The sequence below is a fragment of the Boleophthalmus pectinirostris genome, unplaced genomic scaffold, assembly GCF_026225935.1.
Source record: "Boleophthalmus pectinirostris isolate CB_2022bp ecotype Guang Dong unplaced genomic scaffold, ASM2622593v1 HiC_scaffold_12, whole genome shotgun sequence".
In the NCBI taxonomy this organism is placed as follows: Eukaryota; Metazoa; Chordata; class Actinopteri; order Gobiiformes; family Gobiidae; genus Boleophthalmus; species Boleophthalmus pectinirostris.
Genome location: NW_026571018.1, coordinates 33,239,061 through 33,258,526, shown reverse-complemented (window position 1 = coordinate 33,258,526; position 19,466 = coordinate 33,239,061). Strand labels below are relative to the sequence as shown.

Here is a 19,466-nt window from a genome sequence, read left to right as displayed (position 1 = left end):
TCTGAATTATTTCTATTCTGACCATAATGATTCACACTAAGATCTTGTCAAGACATTTAAAATGAAAAAATGCATTTCTACAATTCTTATATAAATACTTATATATAAATATACCATGACTTTTTAAGTACAATTTAGTTCATATAAATTGCGTATATCTAACCTAAATTTGAAACTTTGGTTTAGAGACTTGAAATGACTTGAAGCTCAAAGCAAAAGACTTGAGTTGGACTTTTGGGCCAGTGACTTGAGACTCAACTTCGACTTTCCTGTATTTGACTTGGCACTTGACTCAGACTTTAGGTCAAAGACATGAGAATTAATTGAGACTTGCAAAAGAAAGACCTGGTCCCAACTCTGCAAATCACAGTAAAGACGGAATTATAGTTCAACTCAACGCACACTGCCCCCGTTGCGTTGTTGCCGTAGTTTTTGATTCATGGAACTGTGTCGAGGTCTACGTGCTGTAAAGTAATTCACTGCCACAACACTAGGCGGCTATGATTTTAAAAATGGCGTTCCTGTATATAAAATGAAACTGAATGAAACGGGAAAGCTGAGTACCGGAAATGCATGTATAGTGATGGTACAGAGAACCAATCACAGCCCTCACTGTCTGCATTGCTTTCACTTGCTGCCTGTGCCGGTTCAATGCATAGTTACAAAATTTCAAAGGTGTTGGTCAAAGAATGCAAGTTTTTAAGTCAATAAAAACAAAAATAAAATCATTGTATTGTGTGTGCAATGTGACATTACAGTATCAATATCATGGGCTGCTGTATCGATATATCGCTAAGAGTATTTTTTGGTATATTTTACAGAATTATTTTGTTACAGAGCTCCAGTTTGGTTGCTTCTTTAGATGATGCAAACTCGTTTATGCGACACATTTGACATTTTCACTGTTTTAATGATTAAAATGTTTGTGTTTCATATTCACTTTGAACAAGAAGTGGTTTAAAAAAGACTCGGTGTATCACAGCCACCATTTAACCATTATTTTTTTTATTAAACTGTATTGAATCAAGTTGAAATATACTGTATCGAAGTGCGCTGTATCGAGGTATTGTATTGTACAACTTCTTTAATGATACCTAACCCTAATAAAAACCCATGTTATTGAGTGAATGCAAGATGGATACGTTTAATGCCATACCAGAACATTCCAGACAAAGCAACAACATCTCCATGGAGACAAGGAGACCCTCCAACAGAAAAGTTCAAACGTTCATAGCTCCAGCAACGCTTTTGGTATGGTGCTTTTCAGAAACTTTCACTGTAACCTTTTTTTTGTTGAAAATCAAACACCTCAATGGGACCAAAGACGCTCATATCGATCACAGGCTCCTGAAAATCCATTGTGTATTTTTTCTTGAGTTTTCAGATGATCTTAAAGTAGCTTGGCCAAAGATTGAACCTGTCACTTCATGTTTACGTGAGAGGAGCTTGCCAACTTGGGAGACGCAAAGCTGAGCTGAGACAGAAACTGAACTCATTCTACTGTGTCTGAACTCCGTCACGTGAGCCTCTTCTTTAAATACTACCAGTAAATACTAAATACGAATATGGTATGGATAAAAGTCTTCACTCATTTGTCTTTGCTATAGGCAGAAGACATTTGGTTTAAGGGGAGGTACTCACTGGTCTATGGACAGTTAATTGCTGAGTTGACCTTTAGTCACACAGACCAATCACCCATGACTATCTTAAACCTTCAGTGTGGGCTATTCCGAGTCGCCCATTTATCTATACATTAACACATACTGTACATTACCACCTTTAGCTCCAGTCCGATATATTTCTCACTTTATGTTGCAGTGTTCTTTTCATTCCCTCTCCACCCTTGTACTTCTTTAGCTTCTAGCTGACCCAGACTAAAACAATCTGCAAAGACCATCACTAGTCACTTTCACGTCACTTTCTTAAATATGCAAGATGAGTATAGTGTCTTGCCCGAGGACACAACAACAGCACAGGTTGTCAATGTAGGACTGAGGACTCACTATACCAATGTGAAGAAGATACTGTTGCTTAAATGTCCTATATTACGGAAAACTGATTCTTGTGAGCTTTAAATTTGCATTATGTAACTTTTTGTCATTGCTCTGCATGGAATGTTCCACAGTGTGACATTAAACAGCTCTACCTTATATTTATTCAATTACAGGTGCTTATTTGTTTACTATTTACAGAAACAAACTTAAAACCATATGGCTAATGACTCAGTGGAATATAGGTATTCTTTTTGTGACGAGAGGTGTTCTGCTAATGGTGAGTCTGTTCTGTGCAAGTATTTCTAGCCACACTATTTCCTGTTTGTCTGTAGTTTGTTTAAACTGTTTTCCTCAATAGTGACACATGATGTCACAAACCCAGTGAATCAGGAAGGCTCAAGTCACAGTGACATGGTCCAATAAGGACGCAACTAGAGCTCCTACGACAGCATATCAGCGTATCCAGGTGTCCCCACGGTGCCGGATCAGATCTGTACTCAGATGAATTCGTTGGAGCTGGCGGCACCAGATCATTCTGTCTCTGGAGCTCTTTTCCATCAGATTAGTGTGGACTAACACTGTATCCACAATGAAACGACTCAAATACATACTAGTGTGGACAGGGCCTAGGAAATGAAGTCTCATGTCCATCATTTTAGACTGTCCCTTTAACACCTGCCTCCTTCAGCTCAGCATAGCAGTAATTCCAGCTCTGAAATGAACCACATTATTCCAGTGAAGGTTTATGGAGTTTAAAAACACAGTGGTGCACAACCTGTATTGCCACATGACATCACAAGGTGGAACGGAGTGTTTTCTGCTTGAGAGGAGAACTCATCTTAAATCTGCAGGGTTTGTGTGTAAAACGTGTGAATGAAACAAAACACAACTCCAGATATTTTTGCGATGAGGAAACAACATTCTAACACACTATTTGGATACGATAACAGTTGTGTAATTTGTGTGATTTGATGCTCCATTGAAAGAACATATTCTGTCTCCAGCCCTTTAATTATCCATGCCTTTCAGCTATAATATACATTTTTTATGTGACGCCAGTAGCCTGTAAAATGGACCCATGCCCATTGCTTCACACTGGTCCCCACTGGACTTGCCATTAAAAAGACCTTGACCTAAATACAATCGCTCAACTGAACGGAAAGCTCCATTCTGCTTTGGACGGTTCATTTTGTGTTTGTTTCTTTTTTCCCCTCCCAATAACGTCATAGAACACAGTAATTGGACGTTAAGTGCAGACTCTTAACTTTTTACTCTTTTATGGCAAAAATATCAAGTGTTGCTCGAGGTGGAGGGCCCTTCATAAAACAGAGGGATGATTGGTCAGAGGGCGTTGGGGTTTTTAAATGGCAGGTGCTCTCCAGATTAAAGAGGAGCTTGTGTGCTTGGTGTGTACTTCTCTAAAGGTTTGCCTGGAAGAGTTCAAGTGCCCATTTATGATAGAACAGTGGAAAAACAAGTGGAGGACAGTACATTTTGACAAAACACAAAAACATCTTGAGAGGCTATATGGACTAATTTGAGATGAGATGTGGTGGTTGAACTTCAAAAATAATGCTGTATTTTATTTCCTTTTCATGCCCAGAATATTACTACCAGCTCAGACCTTGTTATCCAGGTATAATACTCCCTACAATAGACGCATAGCCAGACTGGACTGTACTAATCCTGATCTATTCTGTAATGTTTCCTCATCACAAACACACCTGAAGTTGTGTTTTACACGCAAATATTGCATATTTAGGCTGAGTTTGTCTCTTAAATGAAAAACACTCCACCTTGTGATGTCATGTGGTAATACAGGAAGTGCTCCGCTGTGTTGTTAAACTCTAAACACCTTCACTAGAATCATTTGGATCATCTCAGACCTGGAATTGTCAATCTCTACTGTGCAAGAGGTAAAAGGATAGCTGTTAACTTGAAAGCTACCAATTGATGACATCACAAAGTGGAACAGAGCATTCTGAGCTTTGGGGATGCAAACAAACTAATTGCTTTTGTGTCGTTTTTACTAAAATCCATCACATTCCTAATTACAACCTATTATACTCGACATTACACCAAAATTAGGCTATATAAATATACACAAACTATAACATAAAAATAGTCACTGCAGATTATTCTTATTATTTTGAAGTAGTAGTAGCAGAAGTAGCAGTATGTCTTACCCCAGACTCTCTCACTGCAGATTATTATTATTTAGAAGTAATCATAGTAGTAGATTTAGTAGTGGTAGTAGTAGTGATAGTAATAACAGTAGTAGTATGTCTTTTATATTGCCTTAATAATGGTTAATGTGCATATACCTGACACTTCCCTCAGACTCTTTCACTGCAGATTATTATTTTTAGAAGTAGCAGTAGTAGCAGTAGTAGTAGTAGTAGTAGTAGTAGTAGTAGTAGTAGTAGTAGTAGTAGTAGTAGTAGTAGTAGTAGTAGCAGTAGTAGTAGTAGTAGTAGTAGCAGTAGTAGTAGTAGTAGTAGTAATAGTAGTGGTATATCTTTTATATGGCCTTGTTAACGGTTAATGTGCAAATACATCACTCTGTACCCCAGACCCTCTCACTGCAGATTATTATTATTATTTTGTAGTTTTTGTAGTAGTTTTAGTAGTAGTAGTAGTAGTAGTACTAGTAGTGGTAGTAGTGGTAGTAGTGGCAATAACAGTAGTAGTAGTAGCAGTATGTATTTTACATGGCCTTAATAACGTTTAATGTGCATATACATCTCTCTTTCCCCTGACTCTCTCCCTGCAAAATTATTATTTAGAAGTAATAGCAGAAGTAGTGCCAGTAGTAGGAGAAGTAGGAGTAGTAGTAGCAGTAGGAGTAGTAGTAATAGGAGTAGGAGTAGGAGCAGTAGGAGTAGTAGGAGTAGTAGTAGCAGTAGGAGTAGTAGGAGTAGTAGGAGTAGTAGTAGGAGTAGGAGTAGGAGTAGTAGGAGTAGTAGTAGCAGTAGGAGTAGTAGGAGTAGTAGGAGTAGTAGTAGCAGTAGGAGTAGTAGGAGTAGTAGGAGTAGAGTAGTAGGAGTAGGAGTAGTAGTAGTAGGAGTAGTAGTAGTAGTAGAGTAGTAGTAGTAGTAGGAGTAGTAGTAGTAGGAGTAGTAGGAGTAGTAGTAGTAGTAGTAGGAGCAGTAGGAGGAGTAGCAGTAGTAGGAGTAGTAGGAGTAGTAGTAGTAGTAGTAGTAGTAGGAGTAGTAGTAGTAGGAGCAGTAGGAGGAGTAGCAGTAGTAGGAGTAGTAGTAGTAGTAGTAGGAGTAGGAGTAGTAGGAGTAGTAGTAGTAGGAGCAGTAGGAGGAGTAGCAGTAGCAGTAGCAGTAGTAGTAGTAGTACCAGTATATCTTTTATATGGCCTTGAGAACAGTTAATGTGCAAATACATCACTCTTCCCCCAGACCCTCTTACCGCAGATTATTATTATTTAGTAGTTTTCATAGTAATTTTAGTTGTAGTTGAAGTATGTATGTCTTTTACATGGCCTTGATATTGGTTAATGTGCAAATGCATCACTCTCCCCCGACTCTCTCACTGCAGAAGTATTATTATTTAAAAGTAATAGTAGTAGTAGAAGTATTGACAGTAATAATAGTAGTAGCAGTAGTAGCAGTACTATTACTGTATGTATTTTATATTGCCTTGATATTGGTTAATGTGAATATATATCACTCTTCTCCCTGACACTCTCACTGTAGAATATTGTTATTTTTATTATTTAGAAGTAAAAAAAAATAGTAGCAGAAGAAGTAGTGGCAGTAATAAAAGTAGTAGCAGCAGCAGCAGCAGCAGCAGCAGCAGTAGTACTGCATGCATTTTATATTGCCTTGATAACATTAATGCGTGTATACATCACTCTTCTCCCAGACTCAGCAGAATATTATTATTTTTATTTAGAAGTAATAGTATTAGAAGTAGGGGTAGTAATAGTGGTAGTAGTAGCAGTAGTAGCAGTATGTCTTTTACATAGCCTTGATAACGGTTAATGTGCAAATACATCACTCTTCCCCCTGACTCTTTCACTGCAGAATTATTATTTAGTAGTAGTAGTAGTAGTAGTAGTAGTAGTAGTAGTTGTTGTTGTAGTAGTAGTAGTGGTAGCAGTAGCAGTAGCAGTAGCAGTAGTAGTAGTAGCAGTACTGTATATATTTTATATTGCCTTGATACCGTTAATGTGCATATATATCACTCTTCCCCCAGACTCTGCAGAATATTATTATTTTTTTTGTAGTAGTAGTAGTAGTAGTAGTAGTAGTAGTAGCAGTAGTAGTAGCAGTAGCAGTATTAGCAGTAGCAGTAGCAGTAGTAGTAGCAGTAGTAGCAGTAGTAGTAGCAGTATGTATTTTGCATGGCCTTGATATCGGTTAATGTGTGTATACATCCCTCTCCCCTGACTCTCTCTCTGCAGAACATTCTTATTATTATTATTTAGAAGTAATAGTAGTAGTAGAAGTAGTGGCAATAGTAGTAGTAGTAGTAGTAGCAGTAGTAGTATTAATAGAAGTAGAAGTAGCAGTATGTATTTTGCATGGTCTTGATATTGATTAATGTGCATACACATCACTCTCTTCCTGCTGAACATTATTATCATTATTTTATTATTATTATTTAGAAGTAATGTAGTAGTCGTTGTAGTTGTAGTAGTTGTAGTAGTAGTATAAATGTATTTTGCATGGCCTTGATATTGGTTAATGTGCATACACATCCCTCTCCCGTGCCTGTCCCGGTGAGCTGGGCGGAGAGTTGAAGAAAATAGTTGTAGCAGGTGGTGTCGGGAGCACAAAGCGAGGGGCGGGCGGGGGGCGCGCGCAGTTCCGTCAACATCTCCGCTTTTGATATTCCGCCGCTCAGTTCACGGTGCGAGCGATTATTTTCCCATAACCTGCACATCTTTCACCCAAATTACCGTCATCCATCTCCTGCCTTTTTCTACGCGCATCTCATCTCAACGGCGCGTCCTCTCAGCCGCCGCGGGGACGCACGGAGCCGACGCTGCGTCTACCTGTAATTGACAGCTCCGGTTTGGCACGACGAGTGAAGGTTATTAAAACGCGTAAAAGGGGAGCGCGACACTTTATTCCCCTCTCGTTCACTCTACCTCGGCAGCCTCCCTCTATTTCTCTTTCTTTCTCTCTCTCTCTCTCTCTCTGCGCGCACACGTACACGCACGCGGGCACGTGTTGGTTATGCATGTCGCCACGTGCACGCGCGTGAGCACCGGGCACATCATCATCCTCATCACCACCACCACCGCCGCCGTCGAGTCACATGCAGTGGTTGCGTCTGAGAAGGACGTGAGCTCAGGAGAAAGGAGAGAGCTCTGTGTAAACTCCAGCGCGGCCGATCCACATTATTGCATCGGTCTGCTGCTGCTGCTGCTGCTGCTATCACTTTGTGGGTTTTATTGAATTTGGTGCGCACCTGCTGCATAGGCTTATGAGTTTGTCTGGGATGTGAGCCGAGTCATATATATATATAGGAGAAGTAGAAAGTGGGAAAACGCGTCACGTACAGTCAAATAAACCGTATTTAGGACTAAAACACGTGTGATTTTGGCACAGTACGGCACATTTACGCGCGTGGTTTAGTTTATGCAAATAGGACAACGTGTTTCGTGAAGGTTTTGTGACACAGATGTGGAAACGCGCCGTTTTATAATTGCTCATTTGAGATTTCCATAAACATTACGCGCTGCCCCATAACGTATTTTGCACATTTTACGCGTGAAAACCAAGACCCGTCTCTCATAACTAATAGACTTGGTGACAGAGGAAACGTAGCACTGCAGACCAGACTGACGTGACTACACTGCCGGCTCTCTCCCAGTGTGCCACAGTCAAAACTCGGGGCGAAGAACACGTCTCCAAAAGGCGTCCTTAACAAATCAACAGCTGGGCTTCACACACTGCGCTCATTGGAAATTACCGCCTTTCGCTGTTGGTTTATCGCAGTCTTCCGCCGCGCTGTCCTCGCCGATAAAAACGTCATCTAAATCGGGACTTAACTTGCTCAAATATCTATCCGTTGCTCTTCCTGCCTGCCTGCTTCTCTTCCCTTCCCTTCCCTTCCTTTCCCTTGCCTCCTTGCAGATGTACGCTTCTCCTCCTCGCATCTCTCGCCTCTCGTTCGTTCGTTCGCTCTCGTCTCTCTCTCGAGAGCGCCGTTCTCTCAGTGCGTGCACGCTGTAATAAGCAGCAGTAGCAGCACACATAAGATTTTGGGGGGTGCTGTAAACAGAGGCACACGGCTTGGCGGCTTGTCTCCATGCGAAACGCGGAGGGCTTTCCATAGCGCCGACGAGGAGCGAGTGGAGATTTTATTTTATTCGTTTTGGTTTCTACGAGGAGGACTCTTGCAGCGGGTGAGGAAACTAACATTTTCCCTGCAGTTTGGTGTGTTCTGGACGCCTGTTTCGATCCCGTTGCTTGCCTGTATGTGCGTGTGTTGCTTCGTGTCGTAACTTACATGGTATAGCTGCTTTATCATGGCATAGATTCAAGAGAAATCGAGAGCGAGAGACAAGGGATTCCAGCCGCAAATGTAAGAGGATTTTTATTTAGCAGCCAGTGTAGAAGAGATTAGGGGCGACAGCGGCAGTGGAAGTTGAATTGTGCTGCATATAACATGGGCGGGATGGGCTTTATATCACAGCGGTACACTCCGTAGCGCTGCGTTTGGATGCGCCGCGCTCACGACCATCACCAAACACGATGTCTGTTATGTTACGGTGCGCGTTGGTCGTAGTTAGGGGACATTTATGTTGCCGACAGACAGAGTTGGAGTCGCGCTACAGCGGCAGCAGCAGTGGAGGCAGCACAGGCACCAATGAGCAGTGAGAGAGACCTGCGCATATCGTCAGCAGCCGCTTCTCGAGCCTCAAGCGAAAATTCGTCAGATCTGAGATCACACAGGAGGATTTTGCCTCATTCAAACCGGGTTAGGATACGTATTCACTTGGAAAAGTTCAAAATTAGAGGACAACGTAAACCTTTGGTATCTGGCGTAAGTGTGCTTTGAATTCCTCGTTTTTTTTCCACGCGTAAAAGCAACCAGGATTATGTGTATTTTACTTGCTTGAGTTTTTTACTGCGAGGGCATACTGGGGGAGTTGCCGTCGTAATTAAGGTGCGTTTTGAGGCTGTTTGATGCTTCAGTCACAAGCTCCACGGATGTCCAATTAGAAATACCAACGTCAAGGCACATTTGACCAAACGAAGCGAAATGGTTCCATGTTTATTGAAGACGCATCGATGCCAGTTGCATTCGAAATTCGTGTAGCCCTAAAAGCAATCACACCGCGGTCTTTCCTCTGAATAACTTGCGGAAAGAAGTGGGGGATTTGCTGCTAATCTGCACCATTCGCGCATAATCAAATCCCTGTCAAACACCGGATTTATATTTTCATTTTAGTGCATTTCCAACGTTGCCATCGCGCGTCTTGGAGCATCACATCCGACTAGTGGACTCTCCTCTGTAGAATCACTAAGTAAGTCCACTCATGTCGCCAGTGTGTGCTCGCTCGCTTTCCCTATCCGGACCACGGCGACCAAACGGAACCCTACCTACTTCTTTTTTTGTAACGGGGCTGACATCACGGTAGATTAGTGATTGAGAGGGATTCAAATGGCGTTATTTTCGGTACGGGATTTTGATATTGCGGTTGCGACGCGTTTCACATTGCAGGGTATTAGAGGAGGAAGGAGGAGGCGGCGGGGTGGTACGGGGGGGAGACCGGAGGGAGGCTGTGTACAGGTGCTACAACGCTCACACGCGCGCTGCTCGCTCGCTCGCTCGCTCGGAAACCGCGATGGAGATGCATATGTTTTTAATTAAGACGCACAACACGATTAGCGTTTGACGTGACTGCCGCCTTTTTTTCCCCCCCAAACGATTTAAATCACGTCGCACCGCGCTATGCTGTGCTGGTGTGTAGTTCTGGGCCAGCCAACGTGCCTCCTAATTCAAAATGATGATGTCAAATCTTTAAGGGGGGCGCATACGTGAAGTGGCGCGTGAGGACTCAATGCGTGCGTCCCGGCGTATTTATTTGGATTTACGCACTATCGGGCAACATTACGAGACAAGGGTTAGTCATGTCTTTCTAGCTTCACTGCCTGTATGTTGATTGTGTGCTTTTTTATTTGACCTCTAGCACTGAAAAGTCCTCATATCGCCGAGATGTGTGGACGGAGCAGGCCGGCCCTATTGTGTCTCTGGGCTTTCTTGCTCGGCATCGACGTTGCACTGGGCGGGAAAAGGTAAGAAGATGCTCAAATAAAAATATGTTATGCCATGAATGAGATGCACTGTTGACCATGAACTTGTATGGCTACATCATTTGGGTCACTTTGAAATAGGAATATTAAAAAGTTGGTGCGGAGGATAGATCTTTCTGAAGGATTGGACGCAGTTATCGATAAAGTTTTCCGTTGGGATTGTCAAAATGAGCAAAAATCAGATACTAATACATACTAAAACTCATATCAAAACTAGATACTCACTTGAGCATGTATCAGTACTGCAAAAACACAAAATTTAAGCTTTCCTGAGCTGTTTTAGAATGATTTTGAGCTTTAAGATAACAAAAGCATCAATATTTTGTATTGGTATTGAGTATTGAGTGAATTCCTTAGTATCGAAATCAAGTTTGAACGTTTAAATATCGTGACAGCACCTTTACTAAAATGAAAACAATGGAAATTAGGTGTCACGATGATGATTTCTAACTAGAAAACCTAAAAAAAGTCCATGCAAACATCTCGAAAACACCAAAGACTCGAGCCCTTTCCAAACGCCTATAATTAGCAAAGGCGAGCTTATATTTTGAGACCCACGTGCGACAAGAAAAGTGTCATCACTCGCAGTTAAAGTGAATGAAAGGGAAACCAGGTGTTGCAGCAAAAACATCAAACTTGAAAACCAAAATATCCGCCCGAACGTCTTGAAAACGCCGTAGACTCAAAACCTTTTCAAACGTCAGAACGCGTCTACTACTGTCATTAGATGACCTTTTCCTGCTGGGATATGGCTCATTTCTTATCAGGCGACTTGTCCAACCCCCCCCAGTAAATATGTCACTAAGTCATCCAGTCGGGGAGGCAGCCGAGGCACACGCAAGGAGCTTCACCTGGTCACCCTTTTCATCTATTTTTGTGCTTTTTCATGTGTCAATTTATGTATTTTTTGTCATCCATGCATGTTTGAGTCATCTTGTGATCTCTCCGGGGCCTTATTTCGATTTCTGCAATTCGATTTTAGAGGCACAAGCCCACACCTCTTGCACCACCGAGCTTCTGCGCTGCCAGTTTTCAAAAATATAAAAGCAGGATGCAAAACAAAACGTGTTGGGGTCGCACTATGAAGGGGGAGTGACTTAGCTTGGGGAGCAAAGGAAAGTGGCACTCAGAACGTCAACAATGAAACGAATTAACACGATCTAAATATGTTTTGTGTCAGCAGTTAAGCCAGGGAGGCAGCTGGATTAGATGAAAGAAGGTTCACATGGTCACACATTTCATCTACGTTTTTGTGTTTTGGAGTATTTTGGAGCACGATATATTGCTTAACTTGAAATTTTACACTATTGGCAGTTGAAATAAAGCAGAATAATCACAAGAAACACTAAAAATATATCAGAAATCTTTCACCTGGGAAAAAAAACAAGAACAAAACAGATGAGCTAAAAATGGCTGTTACATTCCACCACTGCCTAAACCAAAATTACAGAAGTAAAAGTACAAGATTTTAGTATAATTTTTAGGTAAATGTGCTTCACTTGTGTACATTTTGCAGTGGATACTTTTTACTTTTACTTCAGTACATTTGAGAGTATCTGTACTTTCTACTCCACTACATCTTTGAGATCATTTCATTTGAGTTACTGGCCAAATTTTGAGCAAACCAAACAGAACAACAACAAAAAAAACTTAAAATCAGCTACAATTTTTAACAAAATCACTACATTTGACGCTTTAATGGTTCTAAAAAATCTCTACAAAATACTATTACTTGTTTTGTAAATAGTTTCCTTTCCTTAATGTGGGAATGCAAGGTTCCGGCTCTTTCACTGCCAAAATTTCTAAACTTATCCATGACTTTTTCATGACCTAAAGTGAATATATCATAAAGAAGCTGCAACAAATAAATAGCAGAATGAAGCAATAATGAGCCAGAAGTGACTTATTCAACCACGACACCTCAAATCTTCGAGCATTACGACAAAAAAATAACTAAAATAGGTTCATATATATGGCAAGTTTACTCAAATATGCATAGATGACACATAAAAACGTTTCTACTTAACATTTTAATACCTTTTTTTTTGGCGAATATAACATTATCAAATTGCTTTTTCATTTTTTTCGCTTTAATAATTAGTCGTAGAAGTGATTTATGCAACCCCCGACGTCTCAAATCTTCGCGTATTACAACAAAAATAACAAAAATAGGGTTCATGTAGTACTCAAAGATGCATAGATGTCGTATAAAACAACTTGAGGGAACATCATAACGTGGTTGTGCCTGCTAAAAACATCTATTGAGACCCTAGTTGCTCAAAGCTTTTGCACATTTTTCATTCCTAAAACTAGCCTGTTTTACATTTTTGCTGGGGTGGCTTCCGCTAATTGTGTGCCCCCTACTGAGCTCTGATTTGCATATTGGATTTTTGCATATGTTACGTTGCTGGCTTTCCAATCTCCGTCCCATCACATGTGAGTTTTAGATTAAAAGAGGTGATTTAGATGAAGTGGGCATGCTTTTTTATGTATAGGCTCATCTAAGGTAGTGTAATTATAGCGTAATGTTGAGTTCTAGAATGAAATTAACCTACTTTTAGAGTTAAGTGACTAGTTTTTCCTGCTCCGGGTGCCATTTTGAGGACTTCTGAGCTTGTATTTTTATAGGAATTCACTGCAAAAACTTAAATCTAACCGAGTTATGAGGACATGAATTAAGAAAGTTTTATCATGATGAGTAAATGTTGAGTAAATTTCACTTGACAAGTAAAATTATCTGCCATTGGAACAAGAATTTTTGTACGTAAAATATGAAAATATAGTGTGTAGCAATAAAAATCTTGCTATACACATACAAAAACAACTCTTTGCACGTAAAGTAAGAAACTAAATCTATGAAAACACTTGTCAAGTTGAATCTACTCAAATAAAGTCAGTTAATGTTGTTAATTTAAAGAAGTGTAACTCCGTCGTCTGCTTGTCTCCGTGGAAATGTGCACTCAAAAAACAAAAAACAACCTTTTTGCACTTGATATAAGAAATGAGTTGAATCTACACAAATAAAGCAAGTTGATGGTGCTAATTTAAAGATGTAAAGTGTAACTTGTGTGGTGGAGCGTCTGTCATCTGATTGTCTCCATGGAGATGTGCCTAGAATGTTCCACAATATGGCCATAAACTGAAGAATCTCCATGGAGACTTGCAAGACAAATTACAGGAATCAAGGAAGTTTTATCATGATGAATAAATGTTGAGTAAATTTCACTTGACAAGTAAAAATTATCTACCAATGGAACAAGAATTTTTGTACGTAATATATGAAAATATTGTGTGTGTAAGTGTGTAGCAATAAAAATCTTGCTATACACGTAGACATACAAGAAAACAAACAAATAAACAAAAAAAAACTAAACTCTTTGCACTTGAAATAAGAAATGAAATCTAAGAAAACACTTGTCAAGTTGAATCTACTCAAATAAAGCAAGTTAATGTTATAAATTTAAAGATGTAGAGTGTGACTTGTCTGGTGGAGGGTCCGTCGTCCGCTTGTCTCCATGGAGATGTGCCTAGAATGTTCCACAGTATGGCCATAGATTTAAGAATCTCCATGGAGACTTGCAAGACAAATTACAGTATCACTGTAAGAATTATTATTATTATATATATTTTTTAAGCAATAAATATAACACCTTTAGTTGAATAAATGCAAGACAGATACGTTTAATGCCATATTGTGGACATTTCAGTTCAAACCAAAGCATTAACATCTCCATGGAGACAAACAGGTTGCATTCCCTCTCCTGTAAAGTTACACAGTGCACCTTTAAGTCGTTTTAAAGGAGCATTGTGTAGCTTTTCTGGTGGAGGGTCCGTCAGATCCTTTTTGATTTGTCTGGAATGTTTCACAGTATAGCATTAAACCTTTTTATCTTCAGGGAGACCAAATCAAACCAAGTTACAGGTCAGATCTGTGGAGTGGCGACCCCACTCCCAGTCAGAATGGTTGTTTTTCTAAGCATTTTTGAGCCACCTGTAAGTGAATAAATGTACGGTAGAGCTGCTTAATGTCACACTGTGGAACATTCTAAGAAGAGGAGTGACACATCCGTAGAAATAAGCAGCTGACGGACCCTCGAACAAAAAGTTTCATAGCTGCGCAGGGCTGTTAATTGCTGTGAGTTAATTGTCCTAGTTTTTCATGACTTGACACGAGGGTGACAAGTCTATTCTGATATATGCTCCAAATTCAGCCACGTTTTGCTCTTTGGTCATGGATAAGTGAGTTGTACCAACCAAGGAACGGTATTCAAAGCAATACGCACAATAATAGTCTGACGATTTCCTCCGACCAGCAAAAAGATCACTTTAAACTCTAGCAAACCTTGTAGGAAGAAAATTACATCGTGATCTAGCCTTGAACGGACAGCGGCGTTGCTCTGTTTCGCGGTGGTCTACACAGCTGTGGTTTTGACAATGGCTGCAGGCTCGGACGGGGCTAATGTAAAGACACCCTTCTCAATGTCAACGGCGAGGTGTCAGATGTCTCCTAACAAGCAGCAGACGAGCACCCGCTGGAGACGATCCCGAGCGGATGAATGCGAGCTGACAAGTGGGAGTCACGTGGCCGCCGATGCATTGATTCCGAGGATAGACACGTAGCGTTCTCGTGTATGGTTTTGAGTCCTTCTAATCGCGAGCAAAACACCTTAATAGGATCAATTCTGACATTTAGTCCGTGAAATCTCGACAGTTGAAGATTTGAAAAGCAGGACTTGCTTCGGCGATTAATTTAAGGAGAGGGGTATTATACAAAATCGACTACCGTGTTATGACGTTGTTTCTTCATCAAAAACATGCCTGAAGAGGTTTTATACTGCATGCGTTGGCCCTTTTCCGACTCCTCCTATCCGAACCCTCGTTGCGTTCAGTAGGTACGAGCCCACGCCTCTTGTACAAGGCTCCGCCCCCAAGAATATGTAACCCATGCTCCTGTAAGACCAATGTTCATGAATATAAAAGAGCGGGTGACAAAACAGTACTACAACTTCACAAACATGTTTCGAAGTGCAGTAGCTTCACTATTGGCAGAATTCATGCTGATTGTGTTGGGATCGTGCTCTGAAGGGGGTGTGACTTAGCGTGGGGAGCAAAGGACGGCGGCACTCGGAACAAACTAATATTTTTGTATGTTGTTTTCGGCGAATAGTTGAGCTAAATATGTTGTTCTGTGAGTTCTTCTGATTCTGTGGAGTTTAAAGGTGCATTACGTAACTTTTTGATTGGTCCGTCACCTGGTTGTTTCTATGGAGATGTCATCGCTCTGCCTGGAATGTTCCACAGCGTGACGTTAAACAGATCTACCTTACGTTTATTCAGTTACAAATGGTTTTACGGCTCAAAAATACCTGGAAAAACAGGCGTTCTGACTGTGAGCGGGGTTATTTCTCCTGTAACTTGGTCTAGTTTGGTTTCCATGACAATAGAAAGGTTTAATACCATACTGCGAAACATTCCAGGCAAAGAAATAACAGCTTCATGAAGAACCCTCCACCAGAAAAGTCACACAATGCACTTTTAACATCCAAAAACTGTATCCCTCGTGTCGTCCTCGCACGCCGTCGGTAATTTGAGCTTTTCTGTCCTCGCTTCAATATGGAACAACAAAACGCGCATTTGCCAAACCCCTTTCAATTGGATGCACGCTCTGAAAAGGCCCCAAACATCAATGGATTCTTGTCTTTGCAAAATCCATGGTAATGAGTAACATTTGATCCCGTTTGATCGATCAAGATTAAATGAACGGCCCGGCAAACGCAAATACGTGACGCCGTGTGCTTGTGAATATTGAGCGCATTACAGGGCGGAATCGGAAGGAAAATAATAAATCCTGATGAGGGACTGTCACCGCAAACGGGAGAGCAATTATTACCGAGAGATTTAGTGTATAATCGAAGCGGCTTTTTGAAGTGGGATGGCACATGCACGGCTCACCTTAAGGGATTTCGAGAAGACGCTGTAATCAGGAAGCCCGAGCGCTCCTCTGTACGGTGTGCTGGCAACAGAAAGAAATTGCCTTATAATTAGATATCCGCCAACGACGAAAGAGGCAAAAGCGCGCTGTGAGGAGGATAGGTGGAGAAGAGACCAAGGCCGAACCAGGACCGAGTCAGGGAGGAGGAAACCAAGGAAACCAGGATGAAAACGCTGCAGGTTTAAAGTGCATTTATATATTTTCAACTACTTGTATCGCTAAAACCTATTTATAATCATAGTTAAAGATGCACTGTGTAAATTTTATGGTGGAAGGTTTGCCATTTAAATTGCCTTGAATGTTCCATTAAACTAAATTCTTACATTTAATACAATTACAGATGATTTAGTGCTCATGAGTTCAACAAAAAACATGAATTTGTACTTGTAAATTCGTAAACATTAGGGGTGTAACGATATCCAAGTCTCACGATACGATATAGTCATGGCATGAACTTCACGGTACGATATTTACGATACGCATATATTGGAGTATTGTGTGGAGACTTATTCCTCTTAAAATGCCTTGACAAGACTTAATCCAAAGAACTAAGGCTTTTGTAAGACTGAACAAAATCCAATACACGTCGATGTTCGCACGCAACAAACACACACACTGTAACGATATCCAAGTCTCACGATACGATATAGTCACGGTATGAACCTCACGGTCCGATACTTATTGCGATATCGTGAGGAAGTACACGATATGGTGGGAGGCTCAAGATGTAACAATATCCAAATCTCTTGGTACGATATTTTCATGATATACATCTCACGGTACAATATTTATTGCGATATTTTGTGGAGCCTAAAAAAACGTGAATATGTGCTACTTATTCCTCTAAAAATGTCTCGACAAGACTTAATCCAAACAACTAAGACTTAAAAATGCTTAGAACTGTTATTTCTTTATGTAGTTTACACTGAAATGGAGCAAAGGATCATGGTCTATGTAGTTTCCTCTGTCTTTTCATTTAAGCAAAGAGACTTGTGATTCGATATATTGTGATTAAGGGTGTCCAAAAATATTGAAATATTGATATATTGTATCGTTTAATGTGATGATACAGTATCGATATCATAGGCTGTTGTATCGATATATCGCCAAGAATATTTTTTGGTGTAGCAACAGTTTTGTTGTTTGTTTATGTTTGTGGGATACGTTTGACATTCTCACTTTTTTGAGGGCTACATAATGGCTGTGATACTAAAAGTCTTTGTTAAACCACTTCTTCTGCAAAGTTAATATGAAAAAAGCCAATTTTAATCCTCAAAACAGTGAAAATGTCACATGTGTTGCATAAACGAGTTTCCTTCCTTCAATCAAGCAACAAAACTGTAGCACTGCAAGTGAAATATAGTATACAATGTTCATACACACACAAACACACACACTGACCATGTACATGTTAGTTTTCATACCTTTTGTAATTTTCATGAAGTTCATAATTTCACTTTTTGGCATGGACAGCAGATATGACATACGTAGAAGGAATTACATAACTGTTACCTAGCAACCCTAATGCTATGAAGGGCCAAAACGCTCAATAGTTCTCATTTTTTTGAGTCAGTTTAATCATAACATCTTTATTTTTTGTTAAATGGATGTTCAACAAAACAAAACGCTTCCTCACTTGTTAACTGTCCTTGCGCTTGATAGAATTTTCAAGAACACAGACACTTTCTAAGAACTCAGCGCTACTTCTTGGAATTTTGTACTTTTCTTCTCAAGTCTATTTCCAAAATACACCTGAAAACCAAATGCACTTTAATTCTGACTTATCAACTGCCAAGTTTTTTAAAATTCAAAACATTTCACCAATTTTTTTAATGTGTGTTGTGTTTGTTGGATTGAAAACAGCTAAATAACGTCCGTGGGGAGGAATGTTGAAGTCTATCATTGGATAAATCTAGAACAAAATGTCTCCTCGGGGACAATAAAGTGTTCCTTAACCTTGACCTTAAACCAGGATTAATGCTGCAATAAACCAGCCCTGAACCATTTGCTGGAAGAAAAAAATAAAATAAATAAAAAAACTACTACTCAACAGGATTAAATGGATTTGACACTTGTACAACACCAGAACTAAACTAGAATTCAAGATCGTAACAAATGTGAACGCATCCTAAACTAAGTTTAAAACAATTTTAAATCAACCTAGAACCAAAACATGTCTAAATAAGTTTAAAAGTTTGACTAACCCAGAATTAAGCAGGACTAACCTCGCACTAAACCAGGACAAGCCCAAACAGGAGAAAAATCAGTCCGAGTGATGAAAATGGAGCACTGTTTCCATAGTGATTAACAATTCAACAACATATTTTTATTTTTTCAATGGGCAAAAGTAAAAAAAAAAACACAAAAAAGATGATACCCAGATATTAACTTGTTTATTCATGTATTATATTATTATTTAAGAGAAATATAGGAATTCGAATTTTTTTCTCGTCAAAATGGTTTAAAAAAAAAAAAAAAAAAGTGAAAATGTTGAACCTTTTCCTTAGCATCAACACCAAGTTTGAAATTGAAATACCATAACAAGATTAGAAGAAAATAAGGCTTTCTCTTCTTAAGGTTGCACTGTGTAACCTTTTTGTTGGCGGTTGTTTCTATGGAGATGTCATTGTTCTGCCTGGAATGTTCCACGGTATGACATTAAACAGCTCTGCTTTACATTTATTCAATTACAGGTGGTTTTATAACTCAAAAATCCCTAGAAAAACCAACATACTGACTGAGAGCGGGATCGCCTCTCCGTAGATCTGACCTGTAACTCGGTCTGGTTTGGGTTCCATGAAGATAGAAAGGTTTACCATCATAAACCAACATCTCCATGGTGAAAAGCACTTGACGGACCTTCCACCAGAACAGAAAAGTTACACAATGCACCTTTAAACAAACCCAGAAGAAAGACTAGATCAGACCTTCACGATCTACTTTGGCAATCACAGGAAATTGTTTTGGAGATTTCTTTGGCACAAACTGACCCAAGGACCAGGAGAGAAAACTGGTGACAATACGAATGCTTTGACACTGCTGCTATGAAAATGGCCTGTAGGTGGGGTTGGCGCGCAATGTTTTAATCGAGAAGAAATGGCTTCCACTTCATCAACACATACATGCTTCTTCCTCGCTTCCTCTTTGCTTTCCTTTTGCCTCGAGATACCAACTCTGCAGGGATGGGACAAGATC

The 19,466-nt window shown here is 40.1% G+C and overlaps 1 protein-coding gene across 1 annotated transcript in view; it reads left to right on the top strand.

Annotated features, from left to right (window-relative positions):
• The first annotated feature begins 7,189 nt into the window (after positions 1–7,189).
• gabra1 (gamma-aminobutyric acid type A receptor subunit alpha1) overlaps positions 7,190–19,466 on the top strand; it is a 127,839-nt gene continuing 115,562 nt past the window's right edge. The window contains exons 1-3 of the mRNA XM_020938710.1: positions 7,190–7,297; positions 8,774–8,835; positions 10,156–10,261. Of these exons, the coding sequence (XP_020794369.1) occupies positions 7,190–7,297; positions 8,774–8,835; positions 10,156–10,261 (276 nt within the window). The remainder of the gene's footprint in view (positions 7,298–8,773; positions 8,836–10,155; positions 10,262–19,466) is intronic.